A 27,573-nucleotide genomic window follows, 5' to 3' on the forward strand; every position below is an offset into this window, starting at 1 on the left:
ATTAATATTTTGGTAATTAACCATTCTGATCGGTTAGAATTAATTCAGTATTGCCATGAATTTGATGATTTTTTTTTTCCTATCTTTCCAGTCAGTAGGGCCTAAATGTCACTTATTGACCCTGGAGATCATTCTTTTGTTTTATAATTCTTTCCTTTGATATCTTATCTATATCTTAAATTAGTGACTATTTCAAAGATTTCTGTAGTTATAGAGTAGATACAACTTACTACTTGTCTCAAATGAATACCCTATCTGTAAAAGATGTAAGTAGAAATATATTTGTGTTTTGTTCAAAAGTCATTAAAATTCAAAAGAAGAATCCTAATAAATGATTTTGAGAGATGTGTTGATGTCTTTTTTTTAAAGCATCAAAATAATTTAAAATATTTTCTTTTGAAAGTTGGCCAGGAATACTTTGCCCTGATCCATTTAAAGGTAAATATGTGACTTACGACCTGGATGGAAATGTTGAACAATATCATATAGAATTCTTGGGTGATCCACATTCAAGATCATGGATAAATGCAACATTTGTTGGACATTATAGTATCACATTAAAGGTAGGTGCAGTAACATAAAATCAGTATTCTTTTTGCATTTGTTTTCATTTCAGATCCTAAAAGATATACAATTACATATTTATTTATATAAATAATTGTTTATATGAACAAAATAATGTATACTACTTGCTTAAATTCAAACATTTGTATTTTAAAGCTTTTTTCCAAAGAAATTATGGATATAAAATAGCAGTGGAATTCTCGGTTTTATTTTTCCAATGGCAATATAATAAAAATCAACTGAAGACTTTATGTAATTGCCTTTTGAAACAGTTTAAGACTGTCATTTGGCAGTTTTAAAATTCTCATGAGAAGACTCAGTTGTAGCCATAGTCACAGGGAAAATTAATTATGGAGTACAATCAGCTTTTCAGATTTCAAAAAGAATATTTCATCATGCTAACTCCTTCAGCATCCTTTTGACTCTTTTTAAATGTAAAATTCTTTGCTACAATTAATAGATTAGATTCTCAAATTGATGAAAATAGGTGAAATAGATTTATTTCTGAGGATTGTTGTCATATATACATATATAAATTCAATTATCTTCATCTATTTTCTAATATTGAAACTTTCCATCTGCAAATCATTCTTCATTAAAAATCTGATAAAAGGTAGATGTCATAAATGTGAATACATTTGACTCAATTTGGATAGTGAGAAATATACATATAAGCATTCAGTTTTATCTTCAATAAAATCTGTGAAAATTTGAGATACTGTAAAATGGGACTTACTTTATCTTTTGCATAAATAACACTTTTGTATAATTCAGTTTGAAACAACTAGAAAGAAATTAGTTGTGAACCAGTCATCTTAATGTGAAGTCCCTTCTTTGCTCTCATGTTTTGGGTATATTCTAGACACATTCACTAGCAACCATGGGAGACAGGAAAGAGTATATATTCTGTGCTCTCTCTACCTTTCTAGTGGATGAGAAACCTAGCTGCTCATAAAACTGACTTCAGAATCTTAGATTTGTAATAATGTGGTAAATAAAGAACAGGACATTTCTAAGAAATTAAATTTAAATATAAGTATAAAAATCAAAGTGTATTTTTAAATTATCTGAACAAGTATTCTCAGAATTTGAAATTTGTCAGGAGTAATTTACATAGTCTGATTCTAATATGTTGAAGAGATGCCTACATGCCCAAGTTTATTGCAGCACTCTTAACAAAAGCTAAGGTAAGGTCTCAACCTAATTGCCCATCAACAGACGAATGAAGAAAATGTAGTGTGTGTGTGTGTGTGTGTGTGTGTGTACAATTGAATATTATTCAGGTTTCAAAAAGAGTGAAATCTGTCTTTTTCTTGGGGGGTACCCAGGATTGAACTCAGGAGTACTGGACCACTGATCCACATCCCCAGGCCAATTTTGTATTTTATTTAGGAGACAGAGGCTCACTGAGTTGCTTAGTGCCTTGCTTTTGCTGAGGCTGGCTTTGAACTTGTAATCCACCTACCTCAGCCTCCCAAACTTCTGGGATTACAGGTATATGATACTGTGCCTGGCTAATCCTGTCATTTGCAGCAACATATATTAAGTGAAATAAACCAAACACAGAAAGACAAAGACCATATGTTCTCACTCATACATAGAAGATAAAAAAGTTGATCTCATACATGTAGAGCATAGAATATTGGTTCCCAAAGGCTTGGAAGAATAAGAAGGGCAGAGAAGAATAGAGCGAGGTTGGTCAACAGGTACAAAATTACAGTTAGGTAGAATTCATCAGCTTTTTTTTAAAGCTTGTAAGTAATAAACATTTATTTTTTATCATTCTGGAGTCTGGGAATTTCAGTCAAGTCAAGGACAGATTCAGTGTCTGGTGCAGACCTGTTTCCTGGTTCACAGATGGTCTTCTTTCCACTATGTCTCCACATAGCAGAAGAGGAAAAGATAAGAAGAATTCATCAGCATTTTTAAGTTCCATGACTCCAATGGGTAGTTGAGGAAGAAATACTGATTTAGTTTTTCTCAGCCTTGAGACATCAGTTTTGTTGGTTTTATCCCTACCATTAATATATTAATCTAGCTTTGGTTATGGCTTACTGTTTTCTACTGCCTTTCTTCTGTGTACTAGTTTGTTAGTATTGCACTTTCATTTGCCTGGAAATTATGCTTTCATAGGTTAACATGTCTAACTGAATACTAATCACTTTAATTGAACACAGCTTTAGGTTGTTCTTGTCATTCAACATTATGCATAATTTGTATATAGTATTAATAAAACCGATTCAGGATTTGAACTTAGTATTTATAACATGTTTAAGCTGATCAGCTATTGTATAAAATCATTATAATTTTCCTTGGGCATAAATAACAATACTACTAGCAGTATACTGCAACAATTGCTTGACTGCTGCCTTTCTAGTTTCATATATTGCCAAGGAAAAGTAGGTGATTTACCCTCTGCTATGGTTTGAATGTGGTTTGCCTCCACCAAAATCCATGTTGATGTTTAATTCCCCAATTAATTGTATTGAGGTGGTGGAGACTGTAAGGGAGATAATTAGATCTTAAGGGCACCACCTTTAGAAAACATACTAGTTCTCAACAGAGCTGAATTACTTCTTGAGGGAGTGTATAGTTATAAAAGACTGGGCCTGGCCCCTTGTGAACTCAGCCAGTTCTCTTTTCACTTCTCTGTCATTGCTTTGGTATGGGTATGGTTTGAATGTCCCCTAAGTATTCATTGTTATTGAAGGCTTGGTATTTAGGGTGGCATTAATGGAAGGTGGTGGAACATTTGGGAGGTAGAACCTTGTGGGGACATCCTTAGGTTATTGAGGGCATGCCCTGCGAGTTGATTGGGGAACAGCAGTCTCCATCTGACTTTCTTTTTTTTTTTTTTTCCAATTAGGTTGTCTTTTTTTTTATTGGTTGTTCAAAACATTACAAAGCTCTTGACATATCATATTTCATACATTAGATTCAAGTGGATTATGAATTCCCATTTTTACCCCTGGCAATGTGAGCTCTTCTACACAGGTGCTTTCATGAGATGATGCCATCTGCTCTCCTCATCAGAGGTAAAACACCTGGAGCCTCCAGATCTTGTACTATGAACCTCTAAATACTGTAAGCTAGATAATTTTTTTCTCTTTACAAAGTTAGCTACAATAATATTTTGTTTATAGTGATGAAAAACTGACTAATACATCATATTGTGGTATAGCAAGGGTACCCTTCTGAGTATGCTGGTTCCTTACTTTTTGAATCCTCTAATCATCAGAAAGAAGCATGAGCCAAAAAAAAACACAACTGTTTTCTTTATAAATTTCCCAGTGTCACATATATAGCAAACATAAAACAGATTTATTAAGACTCCCTGGTAGTAGGATGTACCTATTATCGTATTTAGCTTTTTTTTTTCCTTTTGTCCATAGTGTTAATAGATGTTTTTGACTTATTTCAGCAGGGTGTTTACCATTGTATGTAGGACATTCCTGTATAGATATGCAGCCATTTATTTGGGTACCAGATGTCATTTGAGTATTTACCCCATTATATTAGAGCAACCCCATGAACATAGGTATTATCATTGTTTGACACATGAAAGAAAGTGAGATTCAGACTACACAACTACATGCTGAATCAATTGATAAATAATAAGGCAATGATTAGACTCAAGATATCTAAATCTCAAGTCAAATGCTTTTCTCTTTGTACAGTCTGCCAATTTACATATGCATACCAAGTGCTTTAATTTATTGTTGAGTATTTTTTTCAATAATGAAAATTTTTATCCTTTAATTCTAATGCACATGTTGAATGATGGCAATCTTTGGTAGATGTGCTCTTTACATATTTTTTTTTTTTTTTTGGTTTTCCCTTTGGGTGGCTAAAAACCACAAAAGAACAAGCAGAATTCTTGATATTTTGATATTGCATATGCAATAATCATTTGACCAGTGCATCTGGATTAACATATATTTGTGCAAGTGTTTTTTTCGATGATTTATGAGGATCCAAATTATAAGCATGCAGTCTATGATGAAGATTAGCAAATGATTTTATAACTAGATCATTAGGCAGTGTTGCTCTCAGAGTAATCGAGTGAAACTGGATACATATCTGTTGAGCCAACTGATTGGAAAATATATTTGAAAACAAAAACCAAAAACCAAGAAACTGTTGTATCATTCCTACTAGCAAATAGTCTAACATAGTTGCCAAATTCTCAGTAAAATGTTATCATACTAATTCCATATTTGTATTCAATTTGCCATAATTTTAGAATTATTGTATTACAAATAAAAATTAAGCACAATGATGAAATATTCTCCATCACTGCAAAAAAAAAAAAAGAATTATTGGATTACAACTTTTTGTTTGTTTTCTAAGCATTGTTTAGATTTTGGCCTGGAAAGTGCTTAATAGAATTAGAACATGTTCCTTTAATTGTAACTTATTTGTGAATAATCTGCCAGAAACCTCGGGAAAGGAGTAAAGTTATGAAGTGGTTTAACAAAGTGGCTAAAGAGGCAGACTCTAGAGTCAGGCAAGCTCTTTGAGTTTAAATGCTGGCTCTTTTTGCTTATTAATGAATGACCTCAGACAAGTCACTTAACATTTACAAATCCCAGGTGTTTCAACTATAAAATGGACGCTATGACAGTATCTGCCTCATAAAATTATTGTGAGAGTTAACTGAGATAATACTTGTAAAGCATTTAGTGTAACATTTGGTCCTGTAGTAAACCCCCAATAAATATTAGTTATTCATTGAAAGTAAAAGGTTAAATGAAAGGTAAATCATGTATTTTGTTTTTATAGAACCTCTATGTCTATAATATATTTAAAGGGATACCAAGGGCAATCAAGAAGAGACTCAGGTGGGATAGATCCTGTATTAGAAATTGAGGAAAATAGAGTTAGTTGGTCATCTTATTCTTTGATTTTCAGTACATGACTGAAATGAGGCTATTACTACAATGCCTTTCTAGTTTAGTGTAAACAGAAGTGCTAAGAACTATTGAAAATAGGAGGTAAATTAGAGTTTTCTTAATCTGATTGCTTTGTGAATGAATAGGCCCCGGTATCAGCAATGCCTCAAGAGTACTTTGGACTTGTTTGATGGAATTTGGAAGGAGAACAGGAAATTCTGTCTCTCACATTTTTTGCAATTGAATGAAACCAGTTTCTTTTCCTATCTCTATTCTGCTTTTCTGACTTACATTTATATATGCTGACTTTGCTGCTACATAAATTCTTAAATTCACCTCTATCATCTCTCTTCTTTATCACTTATGAGTTTAGACAGCTGTGAACTTGTATGAAAGTTTAAAGTCCAAGTCCAAATAATATGACCAAATTCACTCAGTTTATAAAAGACAGAATAGGTAGCTACCTTTCTCATCAAAAGAAAAATGTGCTAAGTGTTAACTAGGTTTGTCATACTGACTCTTCAGTGGGATAATAATATTCTTTTCTAAGACATTCCGATATATAACTTTCTAGGTTTTCTAGAGATATGTATTTTTTGTTAAAAATATTGTTTTTAAGCTAGTCTACAAGGCTAACTAAATTCCTCTCAGTCATACTCCTTATGAATAAAGTTAAGACTGTCTTACAATGAGTCTTCTGTGTTGGGGTTTTTAGATTACTAAATAGTTGTAAATTAATTTCTTGATACATTCTTTCAATAGGGAATGGTGAAGTCTAAAACTTTTATGTTGGAAAGTCTGCAATGGAATATATTGACATCTTTTTCCTTATCTTTTCTTTAATTCTCTTTCCACTTTTTTTTTTCTATTTAGGTATCTTATAGCAAAATATTTTATTGGTTTATAAAGTCATTTCATGAATTAAGTAAAACCCATTATTTTAAACCCTGAACAATGCTGATTAAACTAATTTTGAAAACAAATTTCATAAGTAGTATTTAGTTACCATACTGATTCTGTGTGACATATTTAACCATTCTCTTCACCTAAATTCTTACCTACTCTTGTGATTCTATCATTAAACATTAGAATCTGAGCATTTGCCTGTAGTAAATACAACCAATGTTTCCCCATAAATACATAGTTGATAAAAGCAAGAGTTTTAGTCATCTTTCTCACTGCTGTGACTGAAGGACAACTAGAACAATTATAGAAGAGGAAAAGTTTATTTGGAGGCCCGTGGTTTCAGAGGTCTCAATTCATAGACAGCAGGTTCCATTCCCCAGGAGCTCCAGGTGAGGCAGAACATCATGGAGGAAGAGGTGGCAGCTCACATGGTGATCAGAAAGGCAGAGAGACACCACAGTCACCGGATATAAAATATATACCCTATAACTATGCCCTCAATGGACCACGAAATCAGCCACACCCCACCTGCTTTCAGCCCCCACCTAGTTAATCCCACCAGGGATTAATACACTGATTGTGTTATAGCTATAACTCAATCATTTCTCCTTCAAACCATCTGCATTGTTACACATGAGCTTCTGGGGGCCACCACATCTAAACTATCACAGCAAACAAACATGGGTTAGAAAATAGCCAAGTGTGTAATTTTTTTAGGTGTATATTTTGATATCCATTAATACTGTTGCTTAAAATACTTTAGAACAGGGGCTGGGGTTGTGGCTCCATGGTAGAGTGCTTGCCTGGCATGTGTGTGTCGGGGGGGGGGGGGCACTGGGCTTGATTCTCAGCACCATGTAAAAGAATATAATAAAGATAAGTGTCCATCTACAACTAAAAATATTTTTAAAAAGTAATTTAGAACAATCCTGATGTTTTTAAGACTCACGGAAATTAAGCACATGCTTATTTTCATGACAGGTTTAAACCTATACATTTCTCCTGTGTTGCTTAACAGTCAGCCCAGCTACCAAAGTGGGAGATAGCGGCACTTTAGATAAGCACTGACCTTAAAAATTATGTATTGACTCAATGCTTATTTGCTCCCTGTGCTTTATTCATCAATATATTACTAATACTTCACTATCATTTTGCATGGCAGTGTTTACACTGTTTTCTTGCTACAGATTTAATGATGTATTCAATTCATAAAATAAAAATTCTACATCTCAAAACCGAATACATAAAGTACTTTAAAATGTATATAATAGTAGATTTTTTAAATTATGTGAAAATATAAATAAAATAATTTAGCCATATTTAAATGTATAGTTCAGTGGTGATTTAAATTTTTAACTATTGATTAATAATCCTAAAAAAATTCTAAGCAATATAAAAGTGGCCTGATATAGAAAATGCCATATGATAGCTTCCTATCATTTTCAACTCCATTTATTTTTTTTATGATATGGATTAGGAGCTCTTCATAATACCATCTTTGAGATTTGTGCAGCAAAATTATCTTGTAGTGAAATGGTATAATTTTGTAGTGGCATACAAACTCGTGAACTAGGTTGTCTGTGTATAAATTTCCAGTTCTCTCCTACCAGGTATACAGAGTTGGGAAATTTCTAACATCAGTCTTATCTATAAAGTAAATGTAACAGTACCTACCTCATAAGCTTGTTAGGAAGTTAAAATGACTTATTCATTTTAAAAATGAATTATAAGTGTTTAGGTTTGTGTTTGTCAGTACTGTATAAGCACTGCATAAATTAGTAAATTAAAAAATAAAAATAGTCTCTTTTTAAAAAAATTTGGTACCAGGAATTGAACCTAGGGTGCTTAACCACTAAGCTACATCCCCAGCCCTTTTTTATTTTTTACTTTGAGATAGGGTCTCATTAAGTTGCTTAGACCTTGCTAAGTTGCTGAGGCTGGCTCTGAATTTATAATCCTCCTGGCTCAGTCACCCAGTTGGCTGGAATTACTGTTGAACCAGCAGTAGTCTTTTTAAATAATAGAACTCCTATAGAAATGCAATATGTACTTAGTCAACTCCTTCCTATTGTTAATAGAGCTCCTGCCTCATTTTCTTGAACTATAGAGACCAAATTATAATCTTATGTGATCTTCATTCATTGTTAGGAAAATGGGAGGCTCATGTTTAGTAACCAGACTGAGGTCGCACAGCTGTATAACTGGGACTCAAAACCAAATATCATGACTACAAACTCCACGTTTTCATATTATATGTCTAATTGAAATTTACACTAGACCATCTGCTTGTATTCTTGATAAACATATCAAATTTGTAATAAGATTATCTATAAACTACACAAAGACCTTCTCATTGATTTACTATTTTTAGTTCAACCAACTTGATTAATTCACCTTTAATCAAGTTTTTTAAAAGTTGGACAAAGATTTCAGAGTTCTCTTCTTCACATTGAGCACATTGATTTCTTGCCATGGATTTGGGGGTTCTCCATGCTGTCATTAAAACTTAGGATTCATCCTTTGTAACACTGGGAGTAAATGGCTAGTATTAATACACATGTTGGGATCCTGATGGTAGGGTTTGTTGTTTTTTGCCTTACTCTGCTATTGGTTGCCAAATTTGCTATTCCTCACACTCTGCTGAAAAACCCCCCAAAGGCATATATTTCTGAACCTTTGTACTGGCGAATATTTGGGGAGTCTTAAATTTCCAACGAGATTGGCTATAATTTTCTTGGTGAATCTCAAGAACCATTGTATAGCAGGTAATATCTCCTTAAATACTGCTTTCTCTATGTTTACTGGAACCAGGTAAAGAACATATTTTTAAATGTGTATTAAGTTTATTGTATTTATTTTGTAGAACATGTGAATATGTTTTTGAGTATATGGTACTAAAGAAACTAGGTAAGTCTTGGACAGAATTGTAACATTAGACTCCCCTATCCTTTGAAACATGTTTCTCTCTTTGGTGTTGCCTGACTTTCTCCCAATGCACAGCTGGAGCTCAATTTTTCTCTCTTCTCAAAATATGATTTCAGATGCATTATATTAAATGGCTGGTGTATTAATGGGTATAAAAATTATTTCTAGGGTCTAGGTTTGTAGCTCAGTGATATACTGTTTGCCTAGCATGTTTAAGGCTCTGGGTTTGAACCTCAGCACCTTTATGTTATTTATAAATAACATAAAGGTATAAAAAAATTAATTTCTAGATGATGTCACTCCAGTAATGGAACAGTCTAAGATATCAGATGGGATTTATTAAAAAAATCATAGCATATAGCATTGTCTATTCTATCTTTATAGAAAAACTTAAAATATCCAAAATCCTTATAGATGCTTTTAAAAGCTTCTCTAGAATCCTGTGACTTCTTTCGTGATTTGTCTGTAGGATCATTTTATCTTAAACTACTATGTTTCCTACTCACAAATCCCAAATATTTTAGGCAATATCCAGTTAGGAACTAGCTCTCCAGTTTCTGTAATTTCCAGTATTTCAAGCCAAGTCATGGAATCACATTGTGAAGATTTGACTTTCAAATTTCCTTATTCTTTTTTTTTTCTGCCTAATTTCTCCTCAGGTGTTCATTGCATTCTTGGTATTATTTCTCAATCTGATGTAAAAGATCGTAATAAATGGAGCTAGCCTTCTTTTTTTAATCAATTTTACTGGTTCCCATTTTCCAGTGGTATGGATAGTAGGTGACATGAGGTGTTTTGATCTTAAAATCCTGCTGGGTTAGAGTAAGCAAAATTCCTATTTATGTCTAGAGTAAGCAACAATTAAATTATATTTTAAAGGCAATATTTGCTTCAAGTATTTAATACTTAAAGCTTTCTAAATAATCCAGAGTTGATTATATAAATCTATATTAAAGATGATGGTTTGATGAAGGCTGTAATTAATAGGAAGCTAAGAAGACTAAAAGCTATAATTTCTGTGGTGCACATGGGCATGAAGTGACTATCTTCCAGTATGTATCAAAGGAACAAGAATGTTCTTACTGTCCAGATTACTGGTTGTTGTTGCAGAAATCCAATTTAAGAAAGACAAGATATCTTTGTGATTAACTTTCTGCTGAATTGCTTTAAGTGAAAACTATCTGCCCAACAGAGGAAAAGAGCAATAGCTTTGGCACAATAGTAAAATAGAATGATGCATCAGTGCAATACATTGTTATAGTTGGTGAGCTACATGGCAACTTTCAATGTATGAATAGCAGCAATTAACATTAATTTCCAGATAAAATACTTTATAATAGGTGATAATATTGGTCTTCAAATATTTATTAGAGATGCCTTCCAAAATAATAATTTTGTGTTTCTTTACATTAAGAAATCTAAGACTTATATTTTAAAGACATGCCTTTTTAAAGACATATTATGTAAAACAAAGAAATGGTCAATATTTGAAGTCATTTCAATGAATTTATGAATTTCAGTAAAGCAGATTCTAAGTAGTTATAATTCAGATTTCTGAATTTTTAATATATGTTCAACATTGTGCCTAAAAAGTAAATTTCTAAATTGCAAGTACCTATGTTTGCACTTAACTTTGATATTGACATAATCAAAATTTGAATTGATAATTTGAGATTTAAGGTGTTATCATTTTATCTGATGAATTCTAGTGAAGTTCCACTATCCCCCACATAGATCATAAGCATTTAAGTTAGTATAGTTTTAAAATTAGGAACTATATTTTATATTACATTAGCACTTAAAATTAGACACACTGCTTTTTCAAAAAAATGCTACTAGTATCATAGATCATAAGATAAATTAGTGATCTATAAAATACTTGGAAGATCTTAATTCTGTACAAAAAAGTTCTATATTACGAGTAACATTACCATTATACTAGATGTTTATCATCTGTGTAAAAAAATTTTTTGACCTTTTAAGGGAATAAAATGTAGCAGCCTTTTATTTCTGTATTTAGTTTCCTGACTAAGTTTTACTCATGCCACCTTGATCAAAATATGTTTATTGGGCTGGGGTTGTAGCTCAGTGATAGAGTGCTTGCCTCTCATGCATGAGGCACTGGGTTCAATCCTCAGCACCACATAAATAAATAAAATAAAGGTATCTGTCCATCTACAACATATATATATATATATATATATATATATATATATATATATATATATATAGTACTCAGTATTTACTGAGCTCCTCTCATTTGAGACTCTTCTAGGCTCAGAAGTGAACAAAACAGACAAAATTCAGTACCCTCCATGAGGCTTAAAACAGTGGAATAAGACATGTAGTAAACACATAAATAAGAAAAAGACATAGTTTGTTAGTTGATTATGAGTGTTTTACAGAAAAATTAGGGGAGAGCAATAGATAGGATTAAAAGTATAGGGATCCAGTGGCTGGAAAGTAAAGACTCTTACTCCCAATCTCTACTCATTTTTAAAGTCCACAGGTAGGACAGTCTTCCTTGGAACTAACAAAACACCAGTGTTTGATAATAATAATTCTTTTGATTGTATTTTCCCCTCTCTTTTATTCCAAACAGTAATCAGACCTTTTGTAGGGCTTGTCTGTTTTCCTGATCTGAGTTCCTTGAAAGTTGGCAGAGTAAACTGAGAGTCCTGTGTTTTTGAGAGGGAGAGGCAGGAATAGCAAGCATAGATTATATTTTCAGACTTGGAGGAGGACAAAATATGTTCTGTCGGTACCTAAGGCAAGTTGCAGTGCCTGGAGAATAGTACTACTGTAATGTACTTTGGAAGGTTGTACCCATGCTATTAAGGTACTTAGCATTTGAAAAAATTACTTTGTGAAGGTGTGGCAAAGAAGCTGTTGGGCTCCCTATTCATGTTACCATTATGTATTGAAGAGTAATCATTTTATCTCACTTTTCAAGCACTGTATATCTTTCCAATTTTTATGAACCTTTCTTTGGTGGCCCCAAAATGATCAAGACCAAATTTCTCATCCTGGTTGAATGAAATTTGTCACCTTCAGTTTGATTTAGCAAAAATAAGGTAATATGACATTGTTTAAACATTCAGGTTTGAAGAATAAGATTTGTCTTGCTACAACCCCAGTTTATTATGTCTTTATTAATTAATTATTAATTCTTATATGGAGAAAAAATCTTGAAATGCAAAGCAACAGAGATCTGAATTTCTGGCATATTGAAGAATTCTCTCCACTGGACTTACTGGGTGGACAAATAAGCAATCTTTTTCTTGAATTTACACCTTCATATTAGTACGTGGTGATAGCATAAACTTTATTCAGTGAGTTAAAAGTTACTGAAAAGGGACAGTCAACTTCAAACCCTGGGAAATGGAAAAATGATATTAAAGCCCTCACTTGTACAATAACACCTGATTGACACAAGATCACACACGACAGTGGTTTTAAAACTTTTCAATTTTGGACACAGCTAGGAATTTTCTCAGACATAGGGTGTTATCTTTCCCTGTCTAGCCATCTGTTTAGTCTCAAACCTTATCCTTATTCCAAACATTTCCAGGCTTATTCATCTGTCAAGAATAATCTTATTTATGCTCATAAGCTTACACCAATTTTTAGACTAATTATTTTATTAATCCCCCCAAGTTTAATAAAACTGACAGAGACAGCTCAAGTTGTCAAAGTAATATAAATATAATAAAGCATGTGATATCTTCTCACATACACAGGATTTACTGGAATTTGAAGCTAAGAGTGCCCACTCCTTCCTGTGGTCTCAAATGAAGTCACTGGTCTTAATCCTTAATTTTATAAGCTTTTAGTTCCTAAAGTTTCCTAAATTTTGCCTTCAAAATTTCCTTTTTAAAAAAAAAAAAAAACTTAATTTTATTTGTTCATTTTTATGTGGTGCTGAGGATTGAACCCATTGCCTCACACATGCCGGGTGAGCGCTCTACCACTGAGCCATAACCCCAGCCCTTAAAATTTCCTTCTGAATAATGTAATTCCAAACTTTTTGTGTCCTATTTTGGGGTGGGAGATCAACTCACTTAAAAGTTCTGAAATTAATATATATACCTTGGTTTTAGTAAAAGATCTAAGTCTTTTATAACCCCAAGCTGATGACAAAAATAATTTGCAAAGCGAGGCACAAAATTGTGTATGCAGGACTTACAGAGGAGGTGCCAAAATGTGCCTGGCAATTTACGTAAAGATATAAAAGTTAGATGTTGAACGTATAGGAATTTCTTAAAAGAAAATGTCAGTGTGCTGTGGAATTTTTCTACATCTCTTCCTTCCCCACGTTAGGGAAAGGAATGATGGTAATTTTCCTTCATTTCATGTGTAATATAAGAGTTGTTGTATTTTTATTTTTGTTTTAGTTCTTGTTTTTAATTTTGAATGCTTAGTGAATCACGTATCCTGGAGCTTAAACAATACAGCATACTTGTATTCATTTACCCCTTGAGAAATTTACAAGGTGAGAGTTTCTGTTCATTACAGCTAAAGAAGCATGGGGGCCACTGAGAATGGCCAACATTCCCACTGTTTTCAGAGGCAATGATGCATAGCTGGGAATAGTCAGAGGTCATCTTAAAAGCGTGTCCACTTAAGAGAGCTTCCTGTCCCCATGCAGGCTAAGCAGAAAGATGCAGAAAACTGGTAATGCAATATGCATTGAAATCAACCACCTGAAAGAAAGGCATTGCCCTCTCAAGGGAGCTTCAGTCAAATGTATCTGGTTGGGAGACAGAATTCTCAGAAAATCCACAAAGCACCCCACAATAAAAAATACTTTATAGCCCTGAAAGCACCAACTAACTCCACCTTGCCCTAACAGCAGACAAACAAATGTTTTTTAAAAATTTCTTTTCTGTTCCATACATATCTTTCAACCCCAGAGAACACAGAAAATGTGATGGGAGAAGGAAAAGCACAAGGACAAGGAGAACCACTTTGCAGCCTAAAGTGTACCTCTAGTTTGTGGAGCACAGGAGCTTTAACTTGAATGGAAATTTGGAATTTTGTCTCTTACATGCAGTGGACATTTTCGTTTTTTAACTTTGGGGGACTAAAAATAATCAGAGGGTGTTTCATTACTTGGATATTAGCAGAAAAGTCATATAGCCTGTTGGAAATATTAGCAAAGGATTAAAAAACATCTAGATTCTGTTTGAAAAATTGAGTAGAAATATATTTTTTTACATTCCTATTTTGAATAGTATTTGACTTTGAACAATTCTTTTTCACATCTGAACTTAATTATCTAATTAACTTCTGGCTGGAAAGGTAAATGTAAATGTTTTCGCATTTTTTAAAGGTAGTTTTTGCCTTAGTTTGGATTTATTTATAAAATATCATTGTTTGCTTACTTTGTTTTCAGAATATAAATTTTCAAGTTGAACATTTATTTCATTAAATACTATAGTATTTTAAAATTGTACTGTTTTTCAGTGTTACGACTCTAAATCATTTATGCTTGATATTCATTCATGAAAAACTTTATCCTAGTAATTAGTATAGGGAATGAATCTATTATGTTTAGTGAGATACTGACTCTGCTTATTTCTTGTCATCCCAGAGGTCATTCCTTGGCATATTTCAATTGAAAGATTATTGTAATGTTTTAAAGAGCTATGCTTTTTAAAATTTTTTATTTGCTTTATTTAGTTATATCTGACAGTAGAATGCATTCATGCACTTTGATATATCATACATAGATGGGATATAATTTCTCATTTTTCTGATTTACATGTTGTAGAATCACATTGGTGATGCAGTCATATATATATACATAAAGTAATAATGTCTGTTTCGTTCTACTATCCTATCCCCACAGCCTCTCCCCTCCCTTCCCTTCACTCTTCTCTAACTAATCTAAAGTAACTCTGTTCTTCCTTAGGGCTCCCTGCCTTATTGTGAATTAGCATCTGCATATTAGAGAAAACATTCGGCTTTGTTTTTGGGATTGGCTTATTTCACTTAGCAAGATATTCTCCAACTTCATCCATTTACCAGCAAATGCCATAAAGAGCTATGTTTATGAAGATGATTGCAAACTTTTTTTGGTAGCTTCTGTGGAATGACTCAATTAAATAAATGTGAATCAGTTCAACATGTCTTAAACGAGTACATGAACTCATTTGACTGAATATTTTATATAGAGGAAAATTTGCTGTTTAGGGGGAAATATAGGATTTTTAAAAATAAGTTGAATTAATATGACTATTTAAAATTGTCCTAATTGCTAATATAATTATCCAAAGAAAGAAGCAAACATGCATAGATAAGAAAGGAAGAAAAAAATTACATTAGTAGCAGATGATTATATACCTGGGAAACCCATGGAACTCAAATGAAAAACTGTTTTAAACAAAGCTGTTATAAATAATAGAAAAGCTGTTAAGAAGTTAGCAGGGTGTTCCACATCTGTAATCCCAGCTATGTGGGAAGCTGAGGCAGGAAGTTCACAAGTTCAAGGCCAGTGTCAGCAACTTAGAAGACCCTATCTCAACAAACAATTTAAAAAGTGCCAGGGATGGAATTCAGTGGTAGCATGGACAAGGACTTGGATTTAAAGCTTCAATAGTTAAAACATTTTTTTTTTTTTTTACTAACAGTGATTTGACAGATTTATAGAACAGTGGAGTCTACAAATAAAGTATTTAGAAGAACAGGGCAAGGTCATATTTAGTAAAAGCTGGGCCCAGTATTATGAGCCTGTTGTTCTAACTATTCAGGAGGTTGAGGTAGGAGGATTACTTGAGCCCAGGAATTTGATATCAAACTGGGCTATGTAGCTAGACCCCCATCTTTAAATACTTAAATAAATAAGTAAATAAGAAAAAAGTAAAATGGTTTTGTTTGTAAATGGTGTGGGTACAAATAGCTTTCTTGAGAAAAATGAATTTGGAATTATAAATCATACATACATCCATATTTAGTTCTAGAAAAATGAAAGGTTTAAATGTACAAAAAGAAAAATCAGAAGTACTAAAAGATAAACTATAAACAGGAAAATAATTGTAACATTTAAAGCAAAGGGCCAATCCCTTTAATGTGTAAAAATCTTTTACAAATCAATAAGAAAAATACCATTATAGATCTTAATGGAGTACTTGAACAGTCATTCCTTAGAAAGGAAAATATAAGTTGCTTTTAAAAATAATGAAAAATTGTCCAAATTGAAGAAATGAAAATGATCATAGAAAGAAATTATTATTTTTCCTTAAAAAGTGTACCACATATCTAAAAACTTGAAACAGAAGTATTCTCCAGGATGTAAGGAAATATATTGTATGTGGCATCATAGATTGCAACCTCCTCATTCAAGAGTAATTTCACAGTAGCTTCTAAAATTTAAAATATGCATACATTAAATCTGGCTATTTAATGTCTAAAAATGTATCCTTTAATAGACTCTCAAATGGGCAAAAAATATCATATGGATAAAATTTTCATTGAAACATTGTTTTAAATTGCCTAATGTTAGAAACAACCTAAATGTTCATCACTAGGGCATTGTTCCCAGGCACAGTGGAGACATATCTGTAATCCCAGTGACTTTGGAGACTGAGGCAGGAGGATTGCAAGTTCAAAGCCAGTCTTAGCAACTTGGTGAGGCCCTAAGTAACTTAGCAAGACCCTGTCTCAAAAAAAAAAAAAAAAATTAAAAGGGCTGGAGATATGGCTCAGTTGTTAAGCATCCCTGGGTTTAATCTCTGTTATCAAAACAAACAAACAAAAAACTAGAACATTTGTCAAATAGTGTACCTATGTATCTTGTATGTGGGTATGTATGTGTACATCTGTTTCCTCGTTCCTTTGGTTGTCAGGCTTTAAGTACTGACAGTTTCTCTCTCCCTCTCTCTCTTTCCCCCCTCCCCCTTTCTCCATGTGTGTGTAGAGAAAGAGATTACCAAATTTTATATTAATTCTCTCTCATGAATTTCCTTATCCAATTGATATTTGATATCTCCATTTGGATGTCAGAGTTATCCTTCTTATGGACATGAGTATGAGACATCTTGTACTTGGCATCTTCCTCACTTCCTCATCTTCCTCACTTTTTTGAGCCTACCTCATCTGAATGCATAGCAGTTTTCAACCTTTTACTCATTCAGCCTAAAAGCCCTAGAATCTTCCTCACTTTCTTTCATACTGGTTTTTGGTTGGTCCAGTAATTACTTTTGGTCAAATTACAACCTGAATCCTAACACTTTTCACCACAGGACTTGCTACTTCATTAATCCACATCATCATCATTTCTTGCCTGGATTATTGCAGTGACTTCTAACTAGCTGTCCTGCTTCTCCACTTTTACCTGTACATTCTATCCTCATCAATGCAACGAGAATAATTATTCTAAAACATTAGACAAAATCAAATGTTATTATTCCAATTATAACACTATAATAACATTTCTTTTGCTCAAAGTAATAGTCAAAGACCTTCTAGCAGCCTACAAGGACCTCCATGACCTGGCCCTTACTAATTTTCTGACATCATTCCCTATTACTCTCCCTCTATGTAATTCATCCTCTTAAACTGGATTTATGTGTATTAACGATAGGGGATTTTTTTTTTTTGCCTGAAATGCTCTTTCCTTGCATAGCTAAATAGCTAACTCCCCAGTCTCCTTCAGGTCTTCACTAAAATATTACCTTTTCAATGATTTATCCTGACCACTCTATTGCTTATCCCTCAGCATTTGTGATCACTCTTGTTTTGTCTTGTCTTTATTACATAGTACTTAACACCTCTTATAGCTTTTACTCATTTGTTATGCTTGTAGTAGGTTGTTTGTCCTCACACGCTAGAATGTAAGTTTTATGCATTTTCTTCAATGATAGACCTTGAATATACAACATATATTGAATCAATAAGCAATCTGTAAGAAAATTTTAAAAAATATAAACATGTCCTTCTAAAATGTATGTTCATACAAATTATTTAAATGGTTGTAAATACATACAATATCTCTGGAAGAATACAAAGGAAACTATTAATTATGTTTGCCTTTGTGATAAACAGCGTCCAGTATGGGAAAGCAGGCACATTGCATACTATTAGAATTTGAACCAGTGATTTCTTGAATTAAAAAAAGAAAAAACAACCTAATTCAAAAATAAAATGCACAGTTGAGCCTAATCTGGTATTTGAAATTCTTTATAAAATAGAACTTTTTGAGTTCCCTGAATGTGTTCATTTGTATTACCACTAGGTGGCACATATCAACCAATAAGTTCTTAAAGGTTCCCAGGGAAGTTTTAAACAAAGCTTTCAGTTCCCTTAACTCACTCAAATTTATTTGGGCTATATCACATTGATTTTTTTAGGGGGAAAAACACCTTTTAATACTATACCCATAGGTATAGCATCTCTCCCACCCCTTCTCACCAAGGAGCACTTTACCCAACTGAGCTTACATCCCAAGCCCGCCTTCCTTCCTTCCTTCCTTCCTTCCTTCCTTCCTTCCTTCCTTCCTTCCTTCCTTTCTTTCTTATTTATTTATTTAGAGACAGGGTCTCCTTGAGTTGTTGAGGGTCTCCCTACTTTGCCTAGGCTGGCCTTAAACTTGCAATCCTTTTACCTCAGCCTCTAAGTCTAGGATTACAGATGTGAACCATACTCACCTAGTAGCAACTGTTTAGTGCCATATAAGCTTTTGGTGATTTTCCACTATAATTTCTTACTTAAAATCATGAAAACATTGGAATTGTAGAAGTACCTCAAATATGCAAAAGCTAGTTTAGATAATCTTTTTTTTTTTTTTTTTTTGGCAGGGGGGTACCAGAGATTGATCTTAGGGGCACATAACCACTGAGCCACATCCCCACCCAGCCCTTTAGAGACTGAGTCTCATTGAGTTGCTTAGTGCTTCAATAAGTTGCTGAGGCTAGCTTTGAAATCTCAATCCTCCTGCCTCAGCCTCCTGAGCTACTAGGATTACAAGTGTGTGCCACTGTACCTGGCTAGATATTCTTAAAAGTAATTTAAAATTTCCAGTTTCAATAAATTGAATCTGCCTATATCTTTTTACTAAGAAATACCTTAATGAATGAAATTTGTAGATCCTGTGTACAAAGGTGTACTTTTATTTGATAATATTGTTTTACTGCCTTTATATAAAATTAATCAACATCCAAAATAAAAGTAGCAATCACTTTCTGAATCCTTTTATATATGCAATGAGGTATTAAGCAAATGAGTACTGTAGAAGTTACAAAGATGAAATATTATTTATTTCCTTTATCTTTGTAGGTTGTTCATTGTATGATGGTGACAGTCTTGAGCACAAATAGCTATAATACAAGTCATAATGTAAAACACCAGTAAATGAAATAATAACTTTAATAAGAGTAGATAGTTGATATTAATTTGGGGATTCCAAGAATATTGGTGGTATTTGAGAAGAGCTTTATACATAGTTTCATTCTATAAATTGAATATGGATGCTATAGGAATTTATATTTCTATATAAAGGGTGAATTATGTTCTGTGTCTGAGATAAAGTTATGATCTTTATACATAGGTGGCAAATATGAATGAATAGAATGAATCTCCATGTTTTTATGATGGTAAAATTTTCCCAAAAAAAAGTGGCATTCATTTTATAAATTGTAACAAAAAACATGGAAACCTTTCTGGCAATTTTTTAAAGTTTGGAAAAATTATTTGATTAGATAATATTTATAGTCAGCTTTAACCCATGGATTCTTCATTTTCTAAAAAACTAAGTAAGCATGTAGAAAATGTGCTCTACCTTCATTGCAATTCTTTTTTCGTTCTTATATCCTAAAAAACTATTACCTATTACATAAGGCTCATGGAAGTTTATGGTGCACATATTATTAATATTCACATTTTCCAGATAACCAGGCACAAAAAGTTTAAGAAACCTTCTAAATATAAGATGAATCATAATACAAGGTCAGTGAGCTAAGCATCTTACCCTTTTGCCTATTAGCTTGCAAAATTCCTACATCTGCACTAAACTGTTAAGTCATAAAGCAACAATCACAGACCAAAGTCTGAGTAATATATTATACAATGCTCAAAGTAGTAGATTTACTTCCAGCTCAATAGGTAAGTTTGGATTTTAAAATAAAATTACATATTTAAAAATATATCTTATTCTTTTTTGTATTTTTTAGCCAGGAAAATGTACAAATAAAAAGAAGTGGTATAAAAGTGCACTTCAAGAAGCATATCTATTCTATGGATATTCTCATGAGCAAAGACTGGAAATGTGCTGCCTGTCAAAGCAGGGTATATGAGTTTTTTGTTTTTACCACCCCAAAGAAGTATTTATTTATTTATTTAAAATGTTTACACATTTTAAAATCTCTGTATCTTTATAGGGAGATACTATGTCTGTGTCCATTGGAAAATAATTTTGCATTAATTAATAGCATGTATTTTGTCCTTGGAAGCTACTTTTGATGACAAAAAATATATTCTATTAAAAACTGGGATTGCAATTAATACTTCTGGTTATCCTTTTTATCTATGCAGGTCTCTTGTATATTTCAAAACCAATATAAATAATTCAAAATTAGAAACCATAGCTTTAAAACATACTTCTGATATGATAATTTTACTTGGATATGTATATTTTTTCAGAACATAGTATTTTGAAAATGTTTTATTTTTAAGTAAATTCAAGCCAGGAATAAAAGATGAACTATTATAATTAAGTAAAAATCTATTTCAAAGAAAATTCTCTTGAATCATAAATGTTATGATTTATTTCTTAACCTAATTCATTAGAAAGATTATAATAGATATAACACATTTTAAGTCTAAAAGATTATGATTGTCACATAAAAATGATAATTTTCAATAAACTTAAATATGTTGTATTTTTTTTAACTTAGTGATCATAATTTTTATGTTTCACAAGGCCCCTTCTTTCCTTAGTACCTTAATTTCTAAAAAAGATTGCTCTGTGGAAAGATCTGGCCTTCAGTGATGACTTAATTTCAAAGAAATAGTGATTATTTTCTCCTTTGGAAAAGTTTTATGTATATTTTCAATTAATTTATATGAAAATATTTTACTTGAGAAAAAGTTTAAATATAACCCAACCACTTAAATTTAGGTTTTAAAGAAAATAAGTCGATTTGAAAAGAATGGAAAAAGAATGATAAGCATACCACACAGGTTTATTCTGAAACCAGGAGAAGAGACATTTATTGCCACAAATGCAATTTTATTCCTTGTGCTGAAAATATAATGTCTGTGTTTATTAGCAATAAAGGTTGAACTGACTCTATTGTCACAAATACAATTTTGTGTCTTGCACAGACTATATACAGTTATCTTGTTTAACTACAATAGGCCTTGAAATATTTTTAACCATTAATACCTTTAAGTAATATAGTCATTTACTTTAAAGTTATATTACATCTATCTCCTACTCACAATACACTTGCTCTCACAATAAGTTTTGGAAATATATCTTGGCCAAGGTATGTGCCAAGCTACTTCTTCCTTATGTCCTTTGGCATTTTCTATTCTGAGATCCTGAGGAGGCATATTTTTTGTTTGATTTTTTAGCAGTAGCTCATTTTCTTGATGAAAGTTTGATGATTTCTGCATGCAGAATTTGTAAAATTTAGTGTGATTTTTGGGAGCCATAAGCTGAAATACTTCATTTTTGTCCTCCAGGTGGCTAGAGTGGGGGAACATGAGCAGATATCTAGGAGTTCCATCTTTACTATAGCAAGCTCACTCAGAGTCACTATCTCTAAAATAGTCAATTTAATCCTTTAGTCTGCTTAGCATACAGTGTGGATTCTGGTACAGTATTTGACTTCTTATGTGTTCAAAAGTACTTTTGAGAGATAATTAGCCATTAATAAGATATTTCACAAAAGATGAGTACCTTAGAGACAACTCATTTATTTCATTCCAGTAAATTTGAGGATTTCTTCACCTAACAATTGCTTATTCTAACACAGAAATAATTCTACTAATATTTAGCTCGTATTCTTTGTATTCTACAGAAATTGGCACACTCTGATGTCTGATACAAGTCTTTCATTGTTGAAATATGCAGGATCATGAAATAATATGTAAATAAGATTCAATCAGACTATAACAGATTTCAAAGTTCTGTCTATATGATTTAGTTGCTCTTTTTTTGTTATTGTTCTTGAATTAACTATTGCTCCAACTTGGTAATTCTTTTAGTGGGGCTTGACAGCTTTTTATAGGAACATTCATTATAATAGTATTTTTTAAAAATAGTATTTTTAAAAATATAATAGTATTTTTTAAATAGTATTTTAATCCCACTAACACTCAACAATCACTGATCCTTTTGTTACTATCTCCATAGTTTTGCCTTTTCCAAAATGTCATATAGTTAGACTTAAGTATGTAGCCTTTTCATATGGCTTCACATAGTAACATGCATTTATGTTTCCTCCATGTCTTTACGTGGTTTTTATAGCTCACTTAATTTTAGTACTGAATAATATTCCATTGTTTATATGTACTATAGTTTATCGTTCAACCTCATAGGAACATCTTAATTGCATTCAAGTTTTGTCAGATATGAATAAATATACTGTAAACATTAAAGCACAAGTTTTTGTGTCAGCATAAGTTTTCAGTCCCTTTTGGAAAATGCCAAGAAGCATGATTCCTGATCAAATGATGAGAATATGCTTAGTTTTATAAGAAATCATCATACTGCTTTCTAAAGTGGCTGTACCACATTGCATTTCCATCAGCAATACATGAGAGAACTTATTGTTTCACATCTTCACCACAATTTGGTGTTGTCAGTTTTTGGGGGGTTTTAGCTATTCTTATAGGTATGTAGTATTTTCTCGCTATTTAATTTACAATTCCCTAATTACATATAGTGTTGAATATTCCTGCATATGTTTATTTGCCATCTTTATATTTTCTTTGGTGAGGAATCTATTCAGATCTTTTGCCACAATTTTAAATAAATTGTTCATTTTCTTAGAGTTTTAAGAGTACTTTTAGCTGAGGATGCTGATGCAAACCTATAATCTCAGCAGCTTGAGAAGCTAAAGCAGGAATAGCTCAAGCTTAAGGTCAGCCTCAGCCATGTAGGGAATCCTTCAGCAACTTAATAAGACCCTCTTTCAAAATAAAAATAAATAAATAAATGCCCATGAGTCAAATACCTGGTACCTAAATAAATAAATAGATAGATAGTTTTTAGCATATTTTGAATGCTAGCCCTTTATCAGGTATGCATTTTGCAAACATTTTCTCCATTATATAGAAGGTCTTTTCATTATCTTTTTTTATTGATTTAAAAAACATAAATGACAGCAGAATGCATTACAATTCTTATTACATGTATACCAAACAATTTTTCATATCTCTGGTTGTATATAAAGTATGTTGACACCAATTCATGTCTTCATACATGTACTTTGGATGATGATGTCTATCACATTCCACCATCCTTGCTAATCCCCTGCCCATTCCCTTTCCCTCCCACCCCTCTGCCCTATCTAGAATTCATCAATTCCTCCCAGGCTCTCCCTCCTTACCCCACTAAGAGTCAGCCTCCTTACATTAGAAAAAACATTTGACATTTGTTTTGGGGGGTATTGGCTAACTTCACTTAGCATTATCTTCTCCAGTGCCATCCATTTACCTGCAAATGCCATGATTCTATTCTCTTTTATTGCTGAGTATTTTCCAGAGCAGAGGTTTTTAATTTCTTTCATGGACCATCCCTTTTATATTGTATTTAAAATGTCATTGCCATGTCCAAGATCATCTAGATTTTCTTCTTATTGTATTAGTCAGCTTTCTGTCACTGTAACAAAATACCTGAAATAGTTAACTTATACAGAGTAAAGTTGTTTTTTTTTTTTTTTTTTAAATTTTGGCTTACAGTTTTAGAGGTTCCAGTAGATATCAAGTGGACCCATTGCTTTTAGGTCTTTCATGAGATACCTTTTTGAGTGGATGTGCTTATCTCTAGCTTTTTTGCTCGTATTATCCACTTAAAAAAAAAATAGACAGTCTGGGTCCACAAAAAAGTGAGTAGAAGGTACATACAGCTCCCATATATTTTCTGAAGTTACCACACACAGCCTCCTCACTCAACATCTCACAACACATAGTTCATTTGTTACAATTGATGAATCCACATTGACATATCATTAGCACCCGAAGGAATAATGACAGGGAACATGTTCTAGAGTAAAGTACTTGCCTTATGGCCTGGAAGCAAAAGAAATGGAAAAAGGAAATGGCCAAGGTCCCACAAATTTCTTTGAGGGCATCTCCAGTAATGTAAAGACTTTCCACAAGGCCACACCTCCTAAAGCATTACCCTTCAACACATGGGCCTTTGGGGGATATTCAGATCAAAATGTATTGGCTGTGTACTAGGAATTTTATAGTTTGCATTTTATATTAAGTTTTAGAACCTATTTGAGATTAATTTTTGTGAAGGGTATAAGATCCATGTCTATATTCATATTTTTTTGCATGTAAATGTCCAGTTATTCTGATACTATTTCTTGAAAAGACTATGTTTTTGCTATATTGTATTGCCTTTGCTATCTTTATGTGGGTCTGCTTCTGGACTCCCTTATGTTTCATTTATTTGTGTAATCTTTTATCAGTATCAAACTATTTTGATTACTTTAGCTTTATAGTAAGTCTTGAAGTTGGGTAATACCAGTTCTCCAACTTTTTTCATCTTCAAAAATATGTTGGTTATTTTGGTCTTTTTTTCTCTCCATTTAACCTTATGATCAGTTAACTGATATCCACAAAATAAATTGCTGACACTTTTTTTTGGAATTGCATCATCCATAAATCAAGTTAAGAACAGTTAACATCATAACAATGTTGTTTTTCTAATCATGAACATAGAATGTCTCGATGATGATGATGATGATGATTTTGTGGTGCTGGGGATCAAAACCAGGGTTTCTTGCATGCCAAGCAAGTTCTCTTACCAATTGAGCTGCATCCCCAGTCCATATTTCTTCATCATCATTATCATTATTATAATTATTATTATTATTTCTTCAGAGTTTTGTAGTTTTCCTTTAGATATTGTACATAGTTCATTGGATTTTTGCCAAACCATTTCATTTTGGGAATATTTATGTAAATGATAATGTCTTTTAATTTCAAATTCCACTTATTTGTTGTAGGTATATACAAAAGGGACTGACTTTTACATGAGATTATCCTTAACTTGGCTATGATCATTTATTAGTTCCAGGAGGTTTTGTTTTGTTTTGTTAATTCTTTTGTATGTTTTATAGACAATCAAACATCTATGAACAAACACCATTTTATTTTTTATTTGAAAACTTTGTTTTATTTCCTTTGTCTTATTTCATTAGCTAGAAACTCCATCACAAGGTTTAAAAAAAGTGGTTTGAGGGAACATTTTTTTATTGTCCTTGATCTTCACAGGAAATCTTCTAGTTTGTAATTATTAAATGAGATATTAGCCTTAGATGTTTTAAAATATGTTCTTGATCAAGTTGAGTAAGATCCTCTCTTAGTTTGCTAAGATTTTTATACTGAATGGTGTTGGATTTTTGTCAGTTGCTTTCCTCCCATCTACTGATATGATCATGTGATGATTTTTCTTTGTGTTGGATTATATTAATTTAATTTCAAATGTTGAACTACCTTGCATCCTTGGGATAAGTCTCACTTGATCATAATGTATTATTTTTTTTACATTGTTGAATTTGATTTGCTAATATTTCGTTTCATTAAGTATTTTTGTATCTGTGTTCATAAGCAATATTGGTCTATAGTTTTCTATCCTTCTAGGATATTTATCTGTTTTTGGTATTAGTGAAGAACTGGCCTCATTGAATGAGGTAAGAAATATTTCCTCTACATCTGTCTCCTGAGTTTGTATACATAATTTCTTTCTCAAATATTTGGTAAAATTACCAGTGAAACCATTTTAGCTTTGTGCTTTTTATTTTGGAGTGTTATTATATTTATTCAGTTTCTTTAATATATGTGGATCCATTAAAATTTGCTGATTTTTCTTGTGGGAGTTTTGGCCAAGTGCATCTTTCATGAAAGTGATTCATTTAAATATGTTATCAAATTTGTGGACATAGAATCTGTGTTGATAAAATTTCTTTATTATCCTTTTAATGTCAATGGTAACTGAAAAGATGTCACCTTCTTTCATTTCCAATGTTATAATTTGTGTCTTTTTCTTTTTCTTTTCTGTCTTGTTTGTTTGTTTGTAGTTAGCCTCAGTGGAGTCTTATTGATTATATTGATCTTTCAAAGAACTATCTCTTGGCTCTGTTGACTTTTTCTATTTACTTCCTGTTTTTAAACTACTTGATATATGCTAATTCTTCATTTCTTATTTTTTGCTTAATTTAGATTTAATCTGCTTTTCTTTTTCCAGTTTCCTAAATGAGATGCTTAGTTATTGGTTTTAAAGCTTTCTTCCTCTCTGCTATGTATGCATTCATTACTGTAAATTTCCTTCCAAGCACTGGTTTTGCTGCATCCCAGAACTTTTTAAAATTGATTAATTAATCTATTTGTCCTAATATGTTATTCATAACACCAAATGCATTTCAGTTCATTATACACAAATGAACCGAATTTTTTTCATTTCTCTTGTTGTACACAAAGTACAATCACACCATTCGTGTCTTCATACATGTACCTAGGGTAATGATGTCCATCTCATTCCACCATCTTTCTTACCCACATGCCTCCTCCCTACCCCTCCCTCCCCTTTGCCCTATCCAAAATTCCTCCATTCCTCCCATGCTCCCCCACCACCCCATTATGGATCAGCATCCACTTATCAGAGAAAACATTTGACCTTTGGTTTTTGGGGATTAGCTTACTTTATTTAGCATGACATTCTCCAGCTCCATCCATTTACCTGCAATTGCCATGGTTTTATTCTCTTTTAATGCTAAGTAATATGCCATTGTGTTTATTTACACAGTTTCTTTATCCATTTATCTATTGGAGGACATCTAGGTTGGTTCCACAATTTAGCTATTTTGAATTGTGCTGCTGTAAACATTGATGTGGCCACGTCACTTTAGTGTGCTGTTTTTAAGTCCTTTGGGTGTAAACCAAGGAGTGGGATAGCTGGTCAAATGGTAGGTCCATTCCCAGTTTTCTAAGGAATCTCCATACTGCTTTCCAGATTGGTTGCACCAATTTGCAGGCCCACCAGCAATGTATGAGTGTGCCTTTTGCCCCACATCCTGACCAACACTTATTGTTAATTGTATTCTTAATA

General features: G+C 32.5%; 1 protein-coding gene across 1 annotated transcript in view; it reads left to right on the forward strand.

The window, feature by feature from the left end:
* The window catches only part of Zcwpw2 (zinc finger CW-type and PWWP domain containing 2), a 140,234-nt gene that overhangs the window by 70,378 nt on the left and 42,283 nt on the right, over positions 1-27,573 (forward strand). The window contains exons 3-4 of the mRNA XM_076843076.1: positions 404-563; positions 20,456-20,570. Coding sequence (XP_076699191.1) covers positions 404-563; positions 20,456-20,570 — 275 coding nt within the window. The remainder of the gene's footprint in view (positions 1-403; positions 564-20,455; positions 20,571-27,573) is intronic.

The sequence above is a fragment of the Callospermophilus lateralis genome, chromosome 1, assembly GCF_048772815.1.
Source record: "Callospermophilus lateralis isolate mCalLat2 chromosome 1, mCalLat2.hap1, whole genome shotgun sequence".
In the NCBI taxonomy this organism is placed as follows: Eukaryota; Metazoa; Chordata; class Mammalia; order Rodentia; family Sciuridae; genus Callospermophilus; species Callospermophilus lateralis.